The 20,671-nt window shown below is 43.6% G+C and overlaps 1 protein-coding gene and 1 non-coding gene across 3 annotated transcripts in view; one reads left to right on the forward strand and one right to left on the reverse strand.

Annotated features, from left to right (window-relative positions):
• The window catches only part of PPP1R21 (protein phosphatase 1 regulatory subunit 21), an 84,358-nt gene that overhangs the window by 20,256 nt on the left and 43,431 nt on the right, over positions 1 to 20,671 (reverse strand). For both annotated transcript variants that reach the window (XM_002709720.5, XM_051842924.2), the window contains exons 13-15: positions 10,689 to 10,781; positions 4,722 to 4,849; positions 89 to 241 (exon numbers count right to left, since the gene is read on the reverse strand). In XM_002709720.5, the coding sequence (XP_002709766.1) occupies positions 89 to 241; positions 4,722 to 4,849; positions 10,689 to 10,781 (374 nt within the window). The remainder of the gene's footprint in view (positions 1 to 88; positions 242 to 4,721; positions 4,850 to 10,688; positions 10,782 to 20,671) is intronic.
• Positions 2,527 to 2,655, forward strand: LOC127490454 (small nucleolar RNA SNORA19). The gene has a single exon (XR_007918403.1). It is a non-coding gene; the product is annotated as a small nucleolar RNA SNORA19 (small nucleolar RNA).

Raw genomic sequence — 20,671 nt, forward strand, 5'->3', positions numbered from 1 at the left:
AATAATATGAACCATGGACAAACATGTCACTTTCTGGAAAGATGCCTGATTTTTCTTCTGATTTAAATGGTAATAGCAGCTCACAAACCTTTCTCAAAGCCTTCACATAGGCAGCAGCCTTTTTCTTGTACTGCAGCATACATTCGGCTGAAAGAGGGCTGATGAATCCACTCGCTGCCTTAGGCCCGTAGCTCAGCGAAGCAATGAAGAAGTCCACATTGTTGCTGAAGAAAGATGCAATCTAAACGAAGTGTGACAAGAAGACAGGTTTTGTTTTCCAATAATACATCTAGGATCTATAGCTAATAGCCTTTGGAGCTGAGCACCGAAATGAAATGCTAACATTTGCCCAAGAGCCACCATTTACTCATTCAAGTAGCCTACCTCGACAGTGACATTATTTATAATGAGAAGAGGATCCCAGTGTAAATACTGAAAACCAACTTCTGACAGAGCCTACTCTAGATAACTTTATTTATTTATTTTTTGACAGGAAGAGTGGACAGTGAGAGAGAGAGACAGAGAGAAAGGTCTTCCTTTGCCGTTGGTTCACCCTCCAATGGCTGCCGCGGCCGGTGCGCTATGGCCGGTGCACTGCGCTGATCCGAAGGCAGGAGCCAGGTGCTATCCTGGTCTCCCATGGGGTGCAGGGCCAAGCACTTGGGCCATCCTCCACTGCACTCCCTGGCCACAGCAGAGAGCTGGCCTGGAAGAGGGGCAACCGGGACAGAATCTGGTGCCCCGACCGGGACTAGAACCTGGTGTGCCGGTGCCGCAAGGCAGAGGATTAGCCTAGTGAGCCGCGGCGCCAGCCTAGATAACTTCTATTCTTCCTGAAAACCAAGACTCATTCTGATTTTCCCCATAGGTGATTTTCATCAGCTGTTTACCTCTTTAACTTCTGGATTGTTCTCAAAATATCTGTTTGGGTCCATACATTCCATTTATAGTTTAACTTTGAGTATTTCATATTCTGACAGAAGAACATGATATAAACATCTTTAAAAAGAAAAATTTATTTATCCATTTGAAAGAGTTACAAAGAGGCAGGAGAGAAAGAGAGAGGTCTTCCATCTGCTGGTTCACTCCCCACATGGCCCCAATGGTTGGAGCTGGGCCAATCTGAAGTCAGCAGCCAGGAGCTTCTCCCACACGAGTGCAGGGGCCCAAGGACTTGGGCCATCTTCTACTGCTTTCCCAGGCCATAGCTGAGAGCTGGATCAGGAATAGAGCAGCCGGGACTCAAACCAGCTCCCACATGGGATGCCAGCACTGCAGGCGGTGGTTTTACCTGCTATGCCATAGTGACACCCCAACATAAGCATCTTGAATATGTAATCTCTAGTTAAATTTACTTAGGTAAATTTAAATTTGTGAATTAAAAATGATAAGAAAAAGACTGAAAATTCAGTAGACTCTGGTCATTTATAAAATCAACATTTGTTAAATCCATTTAAGTAGCCACAAAGATCCATGACCACAATTTTGCTGAGCAAGATTTTGATTCTACAGTGGTACGTAATGATAATAAAAACTAAAAATGTCTGCTGTATCTTTGTCTCAGCAAGAAAAATTAGTACTGGCTACACTTAAGAACATTCTATTTTGATAAATAAGAAAAAGTGACTTGTGAAACAGGGTAGTCCACCTTGACAAAACTGCAATAAGGTGGAGTAATTAATCACTAATGGTCTGAAAGTTGTATTTTTCTGTTTTATTATGTCAAAAAAATTCCATGTTACACTCAAAGAGTGAAGATTACAAAATCTTGCACTATACAGTATTATTCCACATGAGATACATCCAATGTTTGCATTCAGGTCAAACCCTACTGGGTTTTGTTAAAATTACAAACCATAGGGGCTGGCATGGGTGGTACAGTGGGTTAAGCTGCAGACTGCAACACCAGCATCCCATATTGCAGTGCCAGTTTGAGCACTGGCCACTGTTTCCGATCCAGCTCCCTGCTAATACTCCTGGGAAACAGCAGAAGATGGACCAAGTACTTGGGCCCCTGACAATCATGTGGGAGACCCCAATGGATTTCCTGGCTCCTGCCTTCAGCCTGGCCCATTCTTGGCTGCTGCAGTCATCTGGAGAGTAAACCAGCAGATGGAAGATCTCTGCCTCTCCTTCTGTCTCTATCACTCTGCCTTTCATATAAAATAAAATAAATGTTTAAAAAAATGACAACATTGGCCGGTGCCGCGGCTCAGTAGGCTAATCCTCTGCCTTGTGGTACCGGCACACCGGATTCTGTCCCGGTTGCCCCTCTTCCAGGCCAGCTCTCTGCTGTGGCCCGGGAGTGCAGTGGAGGATGGCCCAAGTGCTTGGCCCTGCACCCCAGGGGAGACCAGGATAAGCACCTGGCTCCTGCCTTCGGATCAGTGCGGTGCGCTGGCCGCAGTGCGCTAGCTGCAGCAGCCATTGGAGGGTGAACCAACGGCAAAGGAAGACCTTTCTCTCTGTCTCTCTCTCTCTCTCTCACTGTCCGCTCTGCCTGTCAAAAAAAAAAAAAAGACAAGGTTGCACATTTTATTGACCTGCTTTCTTTTGCATGTGTGAACAGTGTTATTTCTTCGTTATTCAAAGAGTTGAAGGTTAATTAGCCGTGTAACTTCAAGTAGTAATGCTGCCAGTCTCCTTCACACACACATACACAAAATACAAGCCATAAAATGTAGTTTGATCAAATCATATTAATTAATTTAATCAATTAATTGATTTAACTAATATTATATTAGTTAAATATTAATGCTGTCATCAACTACCATCAGTTTAAATACTTACCTTAGTTTAAAATCATTTATAAAAATTCCAAAGTGAAGACCAGATATCTTTCCTTGAGACAACATCTTAAGGATTAAGGCAAAGCAAAGCTAAAATAAACTATGAAATATCCCTGCATTTACTATTTCAGAGTTCCCATAAAAGGCAGCAAATGCAGACTCCTGTAAAATGCCAACATTCTCTTTTTTGCAGGATTTTTCTTAATTTAATAAAAGTTAGGATTATCCTCAGAAAGCTTGTGGCATGCCACGGATGAAGGAGATAAGAAGACGAGGAGGTGTGGAAGGTCCCTTAGCTCAGGAACCCCAAAGATAACATGTTCTTTTTTTTTTTTTTTTTTTTTTTGACAGGCAGAGTTTGACAGTGAGAGAGACAGAGAGAAAGGTCTTCCTTCCATTGGTTCACACCCGAAATGGCCGCTACGGCTGGCGCGCTGTGCTGTTCCGAAGCCAGGAGCCAGGTGCTTCCTCCTGGACTCCCATGCAGGGTTCAAACACCTGGGCCATCCTCCACTGCCCTCCCGGGCCACAGCAGAGAGCTGGACTGGAAGAGGAGCAGCCAGGACTAGAACCCGGCGCCCATATGGGATGCCAGCACCGCAGGCAGAGGATTAACCAAGTGAGCCACGGCGCCGGCCCAAGATAACATGTTCTAATTGCAGCCCCAAACTACAGCAAAAAAGACTGGTATAAGTTTGGGAAAGATGAAACTGACTGCCTAACAAGACATATGATCATTTCTGATTAAAACTATTTGAAGAAAATCTGTTCCTTTAATAGCCAACATATCAGAAAAAGAATGGTGCATAAAAAGAGATTAGCATTTCCCTGAGAAATTATGTTGAGTCTGCTAAAATAAATGGATTAAGACAGTTCTGAACACAGTTTTTTGGGTTCATACATATATGAAGAATTCTTAATAGAATTATTAATTATTAAAGGTATTGATGACAGCCACATGAACACTCTACAGATACTCAATCAGAATATCTGGGGCCAGCTTTGTGGCATAGTGGGCTAAGTGTCTCTGCCTGAGGTGCCGGCATCCCATATGGGCGTTGGTCTGAGTTCCAGCTGCTCCACTTCCGATCCAGCTCTCTACTTATGGCCTGGGAAGGCAGTAGAAGATGGCTCAAGTCCTTGGGCCCCTGCACCTGTGTGGGAGACCGGAAGAACTCCTGGCTCCTGGTTTCGGATCGGCCCAGCTTCAGCTGTTGCAGCGATTTGGGGAGTGAACCAGTGGATGGAAGACCTCTCTTTCTGTCTCTCCCTCTCTTTTTGTAACTCTGCCTCTCAAATAAATAAATCTTTAAAAACATGAAAAAATATTTTTAAAAATCTGTGATCAAAAGATTTTTAAAGAAACTGTACTTTGGTCACTTGATAATGATAATTAAGTGCTTAATGATCCAAATAATTATTACCTAATAATAAGGGTTTGATGAAATGACGTATCTTGAAGTCACTCTGAAGTCCTTGTTAAGATACAAAGCCAGAGAGGCAACATTATCACAGAAGGTACCCAAAAAACAAAACTAGCAAAGGAAAAAAACCCAAAGTATCAATGGAGGGTGTACTGGTCTTTGTTTTTTGTTTTTTTTTTCTTTTTTCTTTTTCTATATGCTCCCAAAGTTTAAGACAGCAGATCCCTGATCTACACAAGGATCTATATTGATACTATTTAGAATTTTCAAACCACCGAATCTTGAATTAAAACATAATTAGTGAGTTATCTACTTAGTTATCACAAATGCTAAGCAGTCATTACCATATTGTTGTAACTACTGATTAGGGAGGAGGGGAAAGGAAGACAATTCTTTTTTATTAAATAACAAAAATCTTTTTATCCCAAAATTCTTTCACAGATCAATTTTCCTGTCATTTTTTAAAAGGGAGCATATTTGATATCAACATAAACCAGAAAACAATTACCTTTCCTGCTCCATTTGTTAATGCCACTAATGATGACAGGATACAATCATTAGTTGTGATCAGCTTCTGCGTTGCTGTTGGAAGTTCGTGCTCTATTGTAGCTTTTTGACTATAATGTTTGGAAATATCTGTAAAAGCAATCAAATGAAAATTTATTGCTATCCATACACCTGTCACATAAAGAAAATCAGCCCATTTATTTATTTATCTCACATTTATTCTTATAAATGCATAAAGTAAATCTGACAAAGAATGGTCACAAATATCACAATCATGCTTAATATCAATTAAGTCACAAATCTATGTGGAAAGACTAGAGAGAAGTGTCTCTCAACACCATCTTGGATGTCTCTACTACAGCAACCAGTCTGGGTTTGATTCTTCCTGATTTGAGAATTAGGCCTTATTCTACATTGGATAAATGATCCTAACCAGTATTTATCAGCTAAAACCACTGTTTTGATAGTCTAGCAGGCACTAATGAGAAATTATTTTGTACTTACATAAGCAATCCATAAAGCTGGAACAGAACAGCCAATACAGGCATGACATCCCACAATCATTACTGGACCTTAGCCAGTGTACTAGTACACACCCTAACTAGCAATGACAAAGAATCAGCACAATCAAATAAGGACTGGATACTCTAGCGTCTGGCTTCGTGTGCTATTACTTCTAATCTAAGAATACTACAACAAAAGCTTATGGTTAAAAAAGCATAGAGGAGAGGCTTAAGTATAAAAAAGGCTAAGAGAAATTACACTACATGAGACTGGCCAAACAGTTAAGCTCTGGAACTTTCTAGGTCTCTGAGAAATACAGTAATTTTGTCCTGGAAATGAGGAGAAATGGAGAATTATTAGGGAAATATTGATTTACAATGGTAATTATACACTATACAGCCTCCACTGAACTTCTTGGAGTATTTCAGTTAAACAGCATTAATTATCATTACCAATAAAGCTTCACAAAACATGAAAACTACCTTTTATCGTGTTTATGCAGAGAATTTTATTTATTGAGACAAGAAATTTAGTTGATTTCAGACTATAGTAAAAAATAGAAATAGAACTATTTGGAAAGAAATGGTATTTGAGTTTGTTTTTGTTTTAATTTTCACCTGCTTGAAAGGCAGAGCAATAAAGAAAGAAAGAGATTTTCCATTTGCTGGTTAGCTCACAACAGACAAGGCTGGGTCAAACCAAAGCCAGAAGCCTGGAACTCCCTGTGGGTCTCCACATATGCGGCAGAGGCCCAAGCATTTGAGCCACTGCCTGCTGCCTCCCAGGCTGCATTATCAGGAAATTGGATTCAAAAGGGTATAGTCGGGACTCAAACTGGCACTGCGATATGGGATGCAAGCAACCCAAGTGACAACTTCCTCCTAAAGGGCAGCTTAACCTGCTGCACCACAATGCCCACCCTAGTATTTAAGCTTTAATCTGATATAATGATGGTTTTGGTTTTTTTTTTTTTTTTTTTTTTTTTACAGATTTATTTACAGAGATAAAAGAGGAGACAGAGAAAGAGAAATTCCATCCGCTGGTTCGCTCCCCAGATGACTGCAACAGCTGAGGCTGAGCCAAGCCAAAGCCAGAAACCAGAAGCTTCATCTGTGTCTCCCACATAGGTGCAGGGGCCCAAGCACTTCAGCCATTCTCCACTGCTTTTCCCAGGTGCATTAGCAGGGAGCTGGATTGGCAATGGAGTATCTGGGACATTAACCAAATCCTATATAGGATGCTGTCTCAAGCAGTGGCCTCACCTATTACGCCACAACGCCAGCCCCACTCATATCTTAACACAAAATGACTATGTTCTTCGAATGAGACTGTTTTCACTAAAATGTTTAAACTAGAAAGCTATTTATTCATGTATGTATTTATTCATACTTATATATGTGTATACACTTCTAATATAAGATAGTTTGAGATTTATAGAAAAGTTAGAGTTTCTATATACACTTCAGGCAGTTTTCTCCCTTGTTAACACCTTATATTACTATAGTACAGATGTCAGAGTAAACATACAAACTAATTTGTACATCATTGTGATGTTCAATATATTTTTTAAATAAATAATTATTTTCTAAATATTCATGAGCTATGCAAGCATATAAAAGTTCATTTGGAATGCCTACCGCTTTTTATATATTGACTTTGTTAATTCCTAAAGCAGACATTTTCTTTCTACACACTATTTTATTCAATATTTTACTGGAACTATAAATGTCATAATAATATAACTTGATCAGCAGGCAGTCTTAGTTGATTGGCAGGTAACTGAAGTACTTATGAAAGAGGTACAATACCATGCTATTGTAGTTTGGTTATAATAATTGTCCCAACCCAACTGTTTACTCATTTGGTCCAAATATCTTCTTTTTGTGTAACTCTGACTTTCAAATAAATAAATAAATCTTAAAAAAAAAATAAAATGTACAAAGAAGTCATATGATCTGTTGAAGTTGAATTCTTTCTGACAGAATCTGTTCTGAGGGGAGGAACGTGGTGGGGGCAAAGAGGCGCAGAGTCACTACACAGACCCCAGGAATCGGGTGAAAGCAGGCCTGAGGCCAGCAGCCCGCAGACTTGTTTATTTCAGTTGCTACAGCTGCTTACATAGCCAAGGCAGCCAATCGGGTCAAGGGGCGGTCTATGCCCTAACCAATCACAGCCTGTTGCCAGTCAGGCTCTTGTTGCCAGGCAGTTTCTGAAACCATCCAATCACGGCCTGCTGTCAGTCAGGCTCTGTTGCCACGTGGGTTAAAAAGCCATTCCTGAGTAACTGACGCTCACTTGTCAGCGGCCATCTTGGCATGGCCTTCTCATTCCACCACAATGATCCAGGCTACTTTTTGCCTTTTATGTTTCCTGTGAGTCTATATGCATCAGGCAACTCTGAGATTAAAGACCAAACAATTCTCACTCAGAATATCACTTGTTAAAAGACTAATGCACTCCCATTTTACTTCCATGTAGGATACACAGTTAAGTCCAATCTACCTACTTTCCTTCTGGCTGCAATCTTTCCTCACCGTCTCCCTTTCTTCCCTTTTCTCTGCCTTCTTCCCCTCTAAATTAGATCAAGCAATGATTCAGGACAAAGCAGGAGGGGCAGAAGTTTGAAATAAGAATTCTCTTAAAAATAATTCCTGTTACTGCTCACTCTGCGTTTTCATCAGAGATACACAACAATGTCCCGAGCTAGGTAAGAAGACAGATTTGAACTATACACTAGCAAGAAGGCCCCATGCTCTGCTTGCCAACCATCCTTCACATTTCCCAATATTCTTCCTTTACATTATGTCCATTTTCAAGGACAGAAACAACAAAAGGGATAAAGGGAGGTTTCTGACCCTCCCACAATCTCAGCTCATGTTAAACCAGCAACAGAAACATGCTCTCATTTGGACTACTTGATGTCTTCTCAAGTCTTATATAATGCAAAACAGAAGCAGCTTTAGAAAATGTCATATATTATCGATAAAAACAGCAATGTACATAAAATCAAGTTTTGTTTTGTTTTTATGTTCACAAAGCTTTAAAATTCTTGTCAACAGATTGCTATACTCCACTGGCCTGGCACCTCCTGTTTAGAAATTCTGTAGAAACCACTAGTATGAATAAAATAATATCAGCATAGAAAAATTGTTAAAACTCATTGTCACAGAGTTACTTGTGGCTTCAATGATCCAGTTCTAAATTAAATCAAATTCTGGAATATACAGTCACAGCTAAATCTTAGTTCCTAAAACCAAAAACTACACAGGAAAAAATATCAATTAGCTTTTCTACAGACCAGAACTAACTTCTGCAGCACTGGAGTTGATTACTGTCAATCACCACCAGACTGCCCATCCAAGCTATGATTCTGAAGCCAGGGCTAGTTCTAGAAGGATAGTTTCCTTCAATGTCCTTTACAAGTGAAGATAAGTCACAGAAATGCCCATCCTCCAGGCAGAATGGTGAAGTGCTTGGTAACACCATAGTTTATAAGACTAAACCCCAGTGCCACAGGTATGTGCCAGTCTACAGGAGGGCCCCTAATATACCTTTCTTAATACATATTACACACATTAATAGTTTTAAGTATGTAAAAACTATTTTTTGCAAAACTAGCCATTGGTCATTAATTGTTAATTAAGTACAATGAATCATCTAGGCACCTGGGCTACTTCCGACAGTCCTTGATAACTATTCCTTCCCTCTCTTTCCCACCCCAATAGTCTCTAAAAGAAAAAGAAAGGGAGAAAGAACCCAAAAGACACACAGAGCTGGGGCCAGCATTGTGGCATAGTGGGTAAAGCCGCCGCCTGCAGTGCCAACATCCCATTTGGGCGCCGGTTCAAGTCCTGGCTGCTCCACTTACAATCCAGCTCTCTGCTATGGCCTGGGAAAACAGTGGAAGATGTTGGGCCCCTGCACCCATGTGGGAGACCTGGAAGAAGCTCCTCGATCCTGGCTTCGGATGGCACAGCTCCAGCTGTTGCGGCCATCTAGGGAGTGAACAAGTAGATAGAAGACCTCTCTCTCTCTGCCTCTGCTTCTCTGTACTGCCTTTCAAATAAATAAATCTTTTTTTTTAAAAGATTTATTTATTTGCAAGTCAGAGTTATACAGAGAGGAGAGGCAGAGAGAGACAGAGAGCTCTTCCACCCGCTAGTTCACCCCAACTGGCCGCCAACAGTCAGAGCTACGCCATCCAAAGCCAGGAGCCAGGAGCTTCTTCCGGTCTCCCACGTGGGTGTAGGGGCCCAAGCACTTGGACCATCTTCTACTGCTTTCCCAGGCCACAGCAGAGAGCTGGATCGGTAGTGGAGCAGCCAGGACTCGAACCAACGCTCATATGGGATGCCAGCACTGCAGGCGGCAGCTTTACCCACTACGCCACAGTGCTGGTCTCAATAAATAAATCTTAAGGAAAAAAAAAAAAGTTTATTGGCTTCGTCATTTGTTTATTTATTTTTTATTTCTTTCTTTCTTTATTTTTTTGACAGGCAGAGTGGATAGTGAGAGAGAGACAGAGAGAAAGGTCTTCCTTTTGCCATTGGTTCACCCTCCAATGGCCACTGCAGCTGGTGCGCTGTGGCCAGCGCACTGCACTGATCCGAAGGCAGGAGCCAGGTGCTTCTCCTGGTCTCCCATGGGGTGCAGGGCCCAAGCACTTGGGCCATCCTCCACTGCCTTCCCGGGCCACAGCAGAGAGCTGGCCTGGAAGAGGGTCAACAGGGAAAGAATCTGGCGCCCCGACTGGGACTAGAACCCGGTGTGCCGGCGCTGCTAGGCGGAGGATTAGCCTATTGAGCCATGGCGCCGGCCTCGTCATTTGTTTAAAAAAAAAAAAAAAAAAAAGACACAAAGAGCTATAACAGGACTCAGAATCACATACTAAAATACACATGAAATGCTTTAACAGATTCCCCTCTGGCCTTCAGACTATATTCTTAGGAACAAAAGAACAACTGAAAACTGATCAAGGTTTAAAAACACACTTTCATTTCCTAAGTCCATGCTGAACAAGGCAAGACTTAAAACAGGCACTGGAAACGTCAAGGTGCACAGGATGGAAAGTTAGTTTATTCCTTCTGGGGACTTTCAGCTTTGGTTTCCTCAATTCCTTCATGCTTTAGGTTCTAACAAGTATAAATGATTTTGCTGAAAGCCTCTGAACACAAGTGTGCTTTGGTAAAATTCACACACCTCCTTCAAGTCAGTGTAATGTATTCTTGCCTAAAGAACTGTGCACAAGGATTTCCCTTCAGCACTCTGTTTACCTTTAGAAATGAAGCAGATGGGAAAAGCAGGAGGCGGTGAGCTGTGTGCTTCAATGTAAGCCAAATGTTACTAAGCCTTTCTTTATCTGGGGTCTGCTACCCTTGGCAGTACTTGTTTCAATCTCATTCAGGAATATCTGAGAGAGTGGAATGAAGGTTTTAAGCTTATTTATCTTCTTTTCAAGGCTCACCTTTCACAACGTCATGCAATCCATGCAGAGCAGCACCAACATTTGTCAAGACAGAACTGTAGTTTGTTCGAAGGAGTCCATCTGGTTCTGTACCTAGGAAACCAAAACCACAAATGTAAGCATTTTTCTGAAAAATTGAATGCCCATTATCTCCTTCTATTTTAGGGAAGAAAGAGAATGAACATTGCTTGTAAGATGCATGAAATAGGACCCAGCATCATGGCCAGCAGCTTTAGCCACTGTCTGCTATGCCAGCATCCCATACGAGCCCTGTTGGGGTCCCAGCTGCACCACTTATAATCTAGCTTCCTGCCAATGTGCCTGGAAAGCAGTGGAAGATGGCCCAAATATCTGAGCCCCTGCTATACATGTGGGAGACATGGATGGAGTTCCAGGCTCCTGCCTTCAGCCTAGCCCAATGCCAGCTGCTGTGGCCATTCGAGGAGTGAATCAGCAGATGGAAGATCTCTCCACCCCACTTCCTCCCTCTCTCTTTGTAACTCTGCCTTTCAAGTAAATAAATCTTAAAATATATATATATAGGGTGGATAAATGCGTATTCAATTGTGACAAACATAGTAACATCTAACCATGTTGCATGTGCCATGTCCACAAACATTTTTAATGGTGAAGAACCAAAATTATTTGCTAAGCAGGAAGAGATCTTTCCTGATTATTCCTGAAATTAAGATCTTTGTAAATTTTTATCTTATCACTATGTAACATAATTCTCATTTTTAAAATTCCCTACACAGTGCTATTATTCAAACATCATGGAGCTCTACTTCTGGTATGACAGCATGAGAAGCTGTATAGACATGCTCCCTGGAAAGACATGTGGAAATTACAAAAAAAAAAGAAGAATCAATTTAAGATCTCTGGAAATGGTTCTAAGGACATATAACAACTGGAGAAACATTTACTCAAGAAAATCTTTGACAACTCAGTAACAACAGGAGAATCTGCACTACCAAACCTTACCCTCTCCCTCCCCTACCAGCTCATGGTGACAGCAACCCCAGCCCTCAAAGGATAACCAAGAACACAGGACTCCCTCTGGCTAAACTCCAGGCAGGAGGGCTATATTTCTCATCTTCCACCCTGCCCATTTATCAGATGACAGTTGCTGTTCCATTATCAGAGGAGTACTTGGTGTTCTGGTACTGGGAGTGGGAGCTGTATTTCTCTGATTGACATCTCCTTGTTAGGAACTCAGTATTTGATGGAAGGTGTAGGGAAACAGCCTGAGATCTGCTTGGCACACCTCTTTCAGCGTTGAACTCATGTTGATCAGCTGGGACAAGAATCAGAGTACTTGGTGAATCCATCATCAAAGAAACTGTGTCTAACTCTTTAATGTCTCTTCAAGCTGAATTCCCTCAGGTGTGGACTGAAGACAATCCCCCAAGCCTGGCAGGACACCACACCCCAGTGGTTGTCGACCTTCTGGCCACCACCAGGCCAGTAAGGGTTAAGCAATATCCCATAAGCCAAAAGACCCGCATGGGAATAGCTGTTCGTATCTGTCACCTTCTCACTGTGGGTATCCTAGAGCCATGTAAGTACTCTTTGAACATGCCCCTGCTTCCAGTTCAAAAGCCAGGAACAGAGGACTACAGGCCTATATAAGACTTGAGGCAGGTAAATAAGAGGGTATAGACCATTCACCCTACAGTCCCTAACCCTTACACCCTCCTCAGCCTGCTCTCACCTGACCATGTTGTCTATACAGTGCTGGACCTTAAAGACGCTTTCTTCTAGATCCCTCTGGTGCCAATAAGTCAACCAATTTTTGCTTTCAAATAGATTGACCCAGTGGCTGGGGACATACAACAACTGACTTGGACCTGGTTGCCACAGGGATTTAAAACTCTCCCAATTTATTCGGGGAAGCTTTACAACAGGACCTACAATCCTTCCAGATTGAACACCCAGATTTGTCATTACTGCAATATGTTGATGATATTTTGTTGGCAGTTCCAGACAATTCCTCCTGCTTACAGGGAGCTAAAGATCTTCTCTTTTTTTATATATATTTTTATTTTATTTTATTCTATTCTATTTTAATTTTATTTGAAAGATAGAGTTACAGAGAGAGGTAGAGACACAGAGAGAGGTCTTCCATCTGCTGGTTCACTCCCCAGATAGCCGCAATGGCCGGAGCTGCGCCGATCCAAAGCCAGAAGCCAGGAGCCTCTTCCAGGTCTCCCACATAGGTGCAGGGGCCCAAGGACTTGAGCCATCTTCCACTGTTTTCCCAAGCCACAGCAGAGAGCTGGATGGGAAGAGGAGCAGCCAGGACTAGAACCAGCGCCCATATGGGATGCCGGCACTTCAGGCCAGGGTGTTAACCTGCTGCACAACAGTGCCGGCCCTTAAAGATCTTCTGACTTTACTACAAAAACTTGGATATCAAGTCTCCAAAAAGGCAGCCCAACTACATTGCCCCAAGGCCATCTAGCTGGGTTATGAGCTTTACCAAGGTAACAGAACATTCTAAAATGCCCAAAAAGAGGCTCTACTGCAGACCCCATTTCACGCACCAAAAGACAGGTAAGAAAATTTCGGGAAACAGCTGGCTATTGCCAATTTTGGATTCCAAGTTTTGCTGAAATAGCCAAGCCCTTATACTCAGTCACAGCTTGGGGTGATCAGCTCCTGGTAAAGACGGAGACAGAAGAGTGAGCGTTCCAGCAACTCATGGGGGCAGTGTTGCCCCCCTACCCCAGACATCTCTAAGCCTTTCCATCTTAATGTCTATTAAGTAAGGGATATTGCAAGAAGGGTTCTAACCCAAACTTTGGGACCTTGGAAAAGACCTGTGGCCTACCTATCAAAAAGACTAGATTCAGTGGCATCAGGGTGGCCATCGCACTTAAGGGCTATTGCTGCCATTGCCATACTGGTAAAAGAAGCAGACAAACTAACTCTGGGACAAGATGTATGCCTCTCAGCCCCCCATGCAGTGGAAGCACTGCCACAGGATGCCAGCGTGTGCTGGATGTCAAACACCCACCTTACCCAATACCAGACTCCACTTTTGATCAACCTAGACTGAAGTTTTTCTTTTTTTTTTTTTTTTTTTTTTTTTATTTTTTTTTGACAGGCAGAGTGGACAGTGAGAGAGAGAGACAGAGAGAAAGGTCTTCCTTTGCCGTTGGTTCACCCTCCAATGGCCGCCGCGGCCGGCGCGCTGCGGCCGGCGCACCGCGCTGATCCGATGGCAGGAGCCAGGAGCCAGGTGCTTTTCCTGGTCTCCCATGGGGTGCAGGGCCCAAGCACCTGGGCCATCCTCCACTGCACTCCCTGGCCACAGCAGAGGGCTGGCCTGGAAGAGGGGCAACCGGGACAGAATCCGGCGCCCCGACCGGGACTAGAACCCGGTGTGCCGGCGCCGCTAGGCGGAGGATTAGCCTAGTGAGCCGCGGCGCCGGCCTAGACTGAAGTTTTTCTAAAACAGCTCGCCTCAACCCGGCCACCCTTTTACCAGACGATGATCTGAACTCTCTGCTGCATGACTGCTTTGGTTATTGGGGAATCCAGTTTTTGGTGTCCCTTACAGTAAATGACTGCCACCTTTTTGGCAGCCATACAGCTTCCAATAAGCTTAATATTTTTCTTTGTTTTTAACAGTTTTTCCTTCAGCCGTAAGTAGTCCCCATTCTCAGTAAATAGCAGCATGAACATTGATTGTTGCAAAAGCATACCGGCTATCAGTATAGATATTGCTTTGATTTGTTAGTCTTAAACCAGTTGCCTCTGCCTGACCTAAGGGATATGCCATGGCTGATGGCACAATTTACTTCGTTCACCAATGGGAGTGGGAGTAGCACAGTATGAGATGGGGGTAGAAGAGCTGGGGCTGCTGTCACTACTGAAGATAAAGTCCTCTGAGCTCAGGCCTTGCCCCAAGGGACCTCTGCTCAAAAGGCTGAGCTCATTGCTCTCACTCAGCCTTGCATTAGGGCCACAGTAAAGAACTCAATATTTATACTGATAGCCGGTATGCTTTTGCAACAGTTCATGTTCATGCTGCTATTTACCTAGAATGGGGACTACTTACGGCTGAAGGAAAAACTGTTAAAAACAAAGAAAAATATTAAGCTTATTGGAAACTGTATGGCTGCCAAAAAGGTGGCAGTCATTTACTGTAAGGGACATCAAAAACTGGATTCCCCAATAACCAAGAGAAATCATTTAGCTGACAAGACAGCCAAAGAAGTAACTTTCTTCCCAGTAAGTCCTTTAACATTTCTACCTCTAAAGGGATTTCCTACCCTAAAATTACCAGAAACACCCATTTATTCAACTGAAGAAGAATCTCTAGGTAAAAATAAACAGGAAAGAAAAGACTCTAAAGGCTGGTGGATATTACTGGAGGGACAAATAGTATTACCAACCAGCCTTGGTCGCCAGCCACACATTTGGGGGCCACTCGACTGTACCAGCTTGTCAAGTCACAGTTTTTCTTTCCTCGGCTATGCCAAATGACTGAGTAAACAGCCCTCAGGTGCCCAGCCTGTGCCCATGTAAACCCGAGTCAAAAACCAAGGAAAACTCCAGGAATACAATATTGAGGGCTGTCCCCAGGAGTACACTGGGAAATAAATTTTATTAAAATAAAACCCCCTCAGGAAGGATACAAATATTTGTTAGTCCTGGTAGATACATTTTCCAGATGGGTGGAGGCAAAAATTTCTCGGTCAGAAACTGCCCAAGTTTTTACTCCATCAGATTAATCCGATATGGGTTGTCCCTCTCTATTGGGTAAGACAATGGTCCTGGCCTTCACTGCATCCATTACTCAGCTGGCCAGTAAGGCACTTAATATTTCCTGGAAGCTACACTGTGCCTATTGGCCCCAGAGCTCTGCACAGGTGGAACGCATGAACAGGACCATCAAAAGTACTTTATCTAAATTAGTCTGGGAGACTGGTGAGGGGTGGACTTCACTGCTTCCCTTTGCCCTGCTGAGGGCCAGATGTACTCCTCTTGAAGCAGGAGTCACTCCTTTTGAAATTATGTTTGGAAAACCTCCCCCTTTGTTGCCCAAACTTATAGATGTAAAGAAAGGAGAAATCAATAATCATGTTCTCTTAAAGTCTCTCTAGTCTCTACAACAGATCCAGGAGTCAGTCCACCATCAGGTCTGTCCTACACTCCCTCCGCTGTCATCTGTTCGCTGTCATCCTTTCCAGCCTGGAGATGTGGTTCTCATCAAGAAGTTCCAAAAGGACTGGCTCCAGCTTGGAGAGGCCCTCACATTGTCATTCTGACTCCACTCTCCACTGTAAAGGTTGACGGCATCCCCACCTGGATTCAACACTCACGAGTCAAGCCCACGTCACCTGCAGTCTGACACAGACGGCCAGACATTGGAAGATTCAGAATGTATATCATCAGCATGGAGAGTTGCAAAGGACTCAAATCCCCTCAAACAGAGACTGATTTGTATATAATAGTTCGCATAACTGTAATCATTCCTCTGGTCTTTGCTCCTGTCAACATGGCGATAAATGGCTATGAGTTTAAGTTGCTTTCCCACCAGAGTGGTTGTCTTCCAAAAGATCAATTGATCAAACTATGGTCCCGGGAATCAGATGAGCCCTGTCATTTTCTCTCTGTATTTGGTAGATCGCTTCCCGCACATTAGGGATGGGAACCGATTCACCAATAGGGCTTCCTACTTTGCCTACCAGGATTTTTATCTCTACCCAGGAAACCCAGTCAAGGTCTACTGTAATGATGTCAGTGAATTCCTTTGTCCATAGTAGGACTGTGTGACTTTCGCCACCAACTCATGGGTGGGTGGAAATGACACAAAGACTATTAGTTTTTGGAGAGGAAAAACTCTGTATTACTATAGGAGAGGAAGGAAGTGCAATCCAGCCTTCATTCGAGTGACTCATCCTGATCACTCCAAATGGAGTACTGGCCTGACCTTGGGCATATGTGTTCACAAGCCTGGGCCCTCCAGAGATCCTGGGTCCATGTTCCACATACAGCAATGATTTATCTCCCCTGTTCAACAAGAAAAGCCTATTGGTCCTCTGGCCGGCCTAGAAGACTTGTTTACTGTCACCCACGAGGCTCCGCCCACGCCAGGACCCATCTCAGACTCTGGGTTACCCTCTAAGCCCTTCCTTTCTATGGCTTCAAGCCTGCTCCCCATTCTACAGGACATGCGTCATCTCTTAAACCATACCCAGCCCTCTTTAGCATGAGATTGTTGGCTTTGCCTCCGAGCAAGTTCCCCATATTACATAGGTATAGGAAGCCCTCACCAGATAGTGAGTTCTAACACTCCATGTTTTGCTATAAGACCTTCTATTTCTCTTGGATCTATCCAAGGAAATGCTTCTTGCATATTTAACTGATTGTGATTTTCTTAACTCTCCTTGCACTAATACTTGCATGCCAGAACATGCTCTTAATGTTTCTTTCCCTTCAACGAAAGACTACCACCCCACTAATAACTTGTGGTTTGCTTGCGCAATGGGTTTAACTCGCTGTATTAAGTTTCTTACAAATGAAAAGCCTGTAATCCTTTTCTCATATGTATCAGTACATGTGCTTCTGCAGGTGTGTTGGGCATTGCCTAAAACCTCCATTACATTATGGCGCCTGGCAGATGTTCGAGGGGCGTGTCTGCGGCTGCTGCGGTTAAGCTACATAAGATCAGACCACCAGCAGGGATAGGTCCACTTTAGTTCCGGACATGTGGACAGTGCATGATCCCTATACTTTGCTTAAGATGCCCCGTGCGTGATCCACCCACGCCTGCATGACCTTTTCACTGATTGGCTCCCCTACTGCGCATGTCTTTCATAAGCTTTATAAGCCTGTACACTTCCTCAATAAAGTACTTCCTGCTTCGATGGAACTCACAGGTGCTTGTGTTGTGTTCATGACCCGTCGACCTTACCTCTCCCGTTCGCCTTGTTGGGGAGTGCTTGTACTGCCCCTGCTGGTCAGGGGCCAGCCTCAGGCTTAAGACCCCAACACAGGTGTATGCCTATTCTGGTTCAGAGGGAAGCCTACTCCTTTTCCAGTTCTCTCACTGAATTAAACCGAGCAAAAGGAGCCACCCCTCTGGTTGCCCCAATCCTAGTAGGCTTGGGACTTGCTGGAACAGCAGCCCTAAGTACTGCTGCATTAATATGAAAAGAAGTGGGTCTCATTATTATTTAACCGAGGCCATTGATGCAGACTTAGGTCACCTCCAGTGCTGTATTGAACACCTTAATTACCAGGTCAGTTCTCTCGCAGGCATGGTACTGCAAAATAGGAAGGGGCTAGACCTCCTGTTTCTGACTCAAGGCGGCCTATGTGTTGCACTGGGAGAGGCTTGCTGTTTCTATGCTAATCAATCAGGAGTTATAACTGACTCCCTCCAAAAGGTAAAACAAAACTTAGAAACTCACCATAAACAGCACGAAGACTCACAGTCGTGGTATAGTCATATGTTTAACTGTAACCCATGGCTGACCACCCTGTTAACTGGCCTGACAGGACCATTAGTCTTCCTTCTCCTCAGACTGACTGTAGGACCCTGCCTAATTAACTGGTTACTAGATTTCATTAAACAAAGTATAGCTTCTGTTAAACTCATGTATATGAATACCTGTTACTCTGCTCTAAATATTCTTCCTGATCCATATGATGTGGCTGAATCAAAGATTTGATTAGTCTCAAAACACAAAAGGGAGAATGAAGTAACACCTCGACAGTAGGGACTCCATTTTGGAGCATCTGAGACTCCATTCTGGGAAGGCATCTCCCCCCACCCCACCCCCATGAACTCTGGTCTGAAACTATAATTTAAAACTCTCGGACAACAGCAGTCCATTACATCACACTTGGCAAAGCATAAAAACCCCCTAGCATGATGATCACTCAAGCTTGGAAGTAGATAGGCTGCACCTGGGTTAATGATAAAAATGTAATTTGTCTATGTCCTATATATGATTTAAACCAATATCTGGATTAATGTCAAGATTATAATTGAAACTTAAGATTATAACTGGTATTGTCAAGATTATAATTGACATTAATTTCACATAGGTTTTAGGTCAGCTTGACCCCAGTAACTATGTACTCCCGCTTGATCTTAGCAAACATGTATTCTCTTGCCGATTTTGCGGGTTTTGCCTTTATAAACCCTGTTGCTTTGGGCTTCAGGATCAAGAGCTCTTTGGGGCATGAGCACACTCTCAGCCTGTGTGGTGCTCCTCTTGTCAGCACTCGATCAGGCACAAAAGTATGACCCAAGGCATTTTGAAAACAAGAGGACAGCCAGTCAGCAATTAGTGGAGGTGAAACCTGGGTGTAACCAGGGAAGGAGACAGTGAAGGAGAGCCCTGCCAAAACCACGGTCAACCCAGAGTGACTGAGTACCCATGCTGAACACTCTGAGAAGCAACATCCCACTGTCAAACAACAAAAGCTAGAAAAGAGTGTTTAAAAAAACATTGAAGGAGGCCAGCACCATGGCTCACTAGGCTAATCCTCCACCTGTGGCGCCAGCACCCTGGGTTCTAGTCCCGGTTGGGGCGTGGGATTCTGTCCCGGTTGCTCCTCTTCCAGTCCAGCTCTCTGCTGTGGCCCAGGAGGGCAATGGAGGATGGCCCAAGTGCTTGGGCCCTGCACCCGCATGGGAAACCAGGAGAAGCACCTGGCTCCTGGCTCCAGATCAGGGCAGCATGCCAGCTGCAGCGCGCCGGCCATAGTGGCCGTTTGGGGGGTAAACCAATGGAAGGAAGATCTTTCTGTCTCTCTCTCACTGTCTAACTCTGCCTGTCAAAAACAAACAAACAAAAAAAAAACACATTGAAGGAGATCTACATAAATGCAAAAATATTCCTCATTCATGGATCAGAAGACTTAATGTTATTAAGATGGCAATACTCACTGTATTAGTTCCCTAGGGTTGTTATGAAAAATGACTACAAACAAGGTGACTTAAAACAACAGAAATGTATTCCCAGTTCTAGAAGTCAGAAGTCCAAAATCAAAGTGTTGGCAGAGCCATGCTCCCTTCAAAACTCTTTGGGAGAATTCCTTCTGGCCTTTTCCAGCTTCTGTTGGCCTCGGCTGCTCCCTGGCCTGCAGCAGCATAACTCCAATTACTAGCACTGTCTTTCCACAGCCTTCTCTTGTGTCACTGTCTGTTTCTAAATATCTCTCTCTTTATAAGGATGCCAGTCATTGGATGGAGGGCTCTTCTCAATCTAGTATCACTGCATTAATTACCTCTGCAGACACCCTGTTTCCAAATAAGGACTGACACACACAGGTACGCGGGTTAGAAGTTCACTTCTTTTTGAGGGACATAATTCAACCCACAATACTCCCCCAAACAGACAATTGCCATCAGAATCTCAGCTTCCTTCATTCTGCAGAAACAAGCAAGCTGATCCTAAATTAAAATGAAATTGCAAGAAATCCTGAATAACTAAAACAATATTGAAAAAGAAGAAAGTAGGTAAGCTCATACTTCCTGTTCTCAAAAAAATTACTACACAGTAAGAGACAGTGGGATAGTGTGGTACTAGCATACAACAAAGTTATAAATCAATGCTATAGGACTAAGGGTCCAGAAATAAATCCATACATCTGTGGTCACCTGACTCTTTTTCTTTTTTTTTTTCTTTTTGACAGGCAGAGTGGACAGTGAGAGAGAGAGACAGAGAGAAAGGTCTTCCTTTTCCGTTGGTTCACCCCCCAAATGGCCACTACGAACAGCGCGCTGCACCGATCCAAAGCCAGGAGCCAGGTGCTTCCTCCTGGTCTCCCATGCGGGTACAGGGCCCAAGCACTTGGGCCATCCTCCACTGCCTTCCTGGCCACAGCAGAGAGCTGGACTGGAAGAGGAGAACCAGGACAGAATCAGGTACCCCAACCGGGACTAGAACCCAGGGTGCCGGCACCACAGGCGGAGGATTAGCCTAGTGAGCCGCGGCGCCAGCCAAGGTCACCTGACT

Source organism: Oryctolagus cuniculus, chromosome 2, assembly GCF_964237555.1.
Source record: "Oryctolagus cuniculus chromosome 2, mOryCun1.1, whole genome shotgun sequence".
Classification (NCBI taxonomy): domain Eukaryota; kingdom Metazoa; phylum Chordata; class Mammalia; order Lagomorpha; family Leporidae; genus Oryctolagus; species Oryctolagus cuniculus.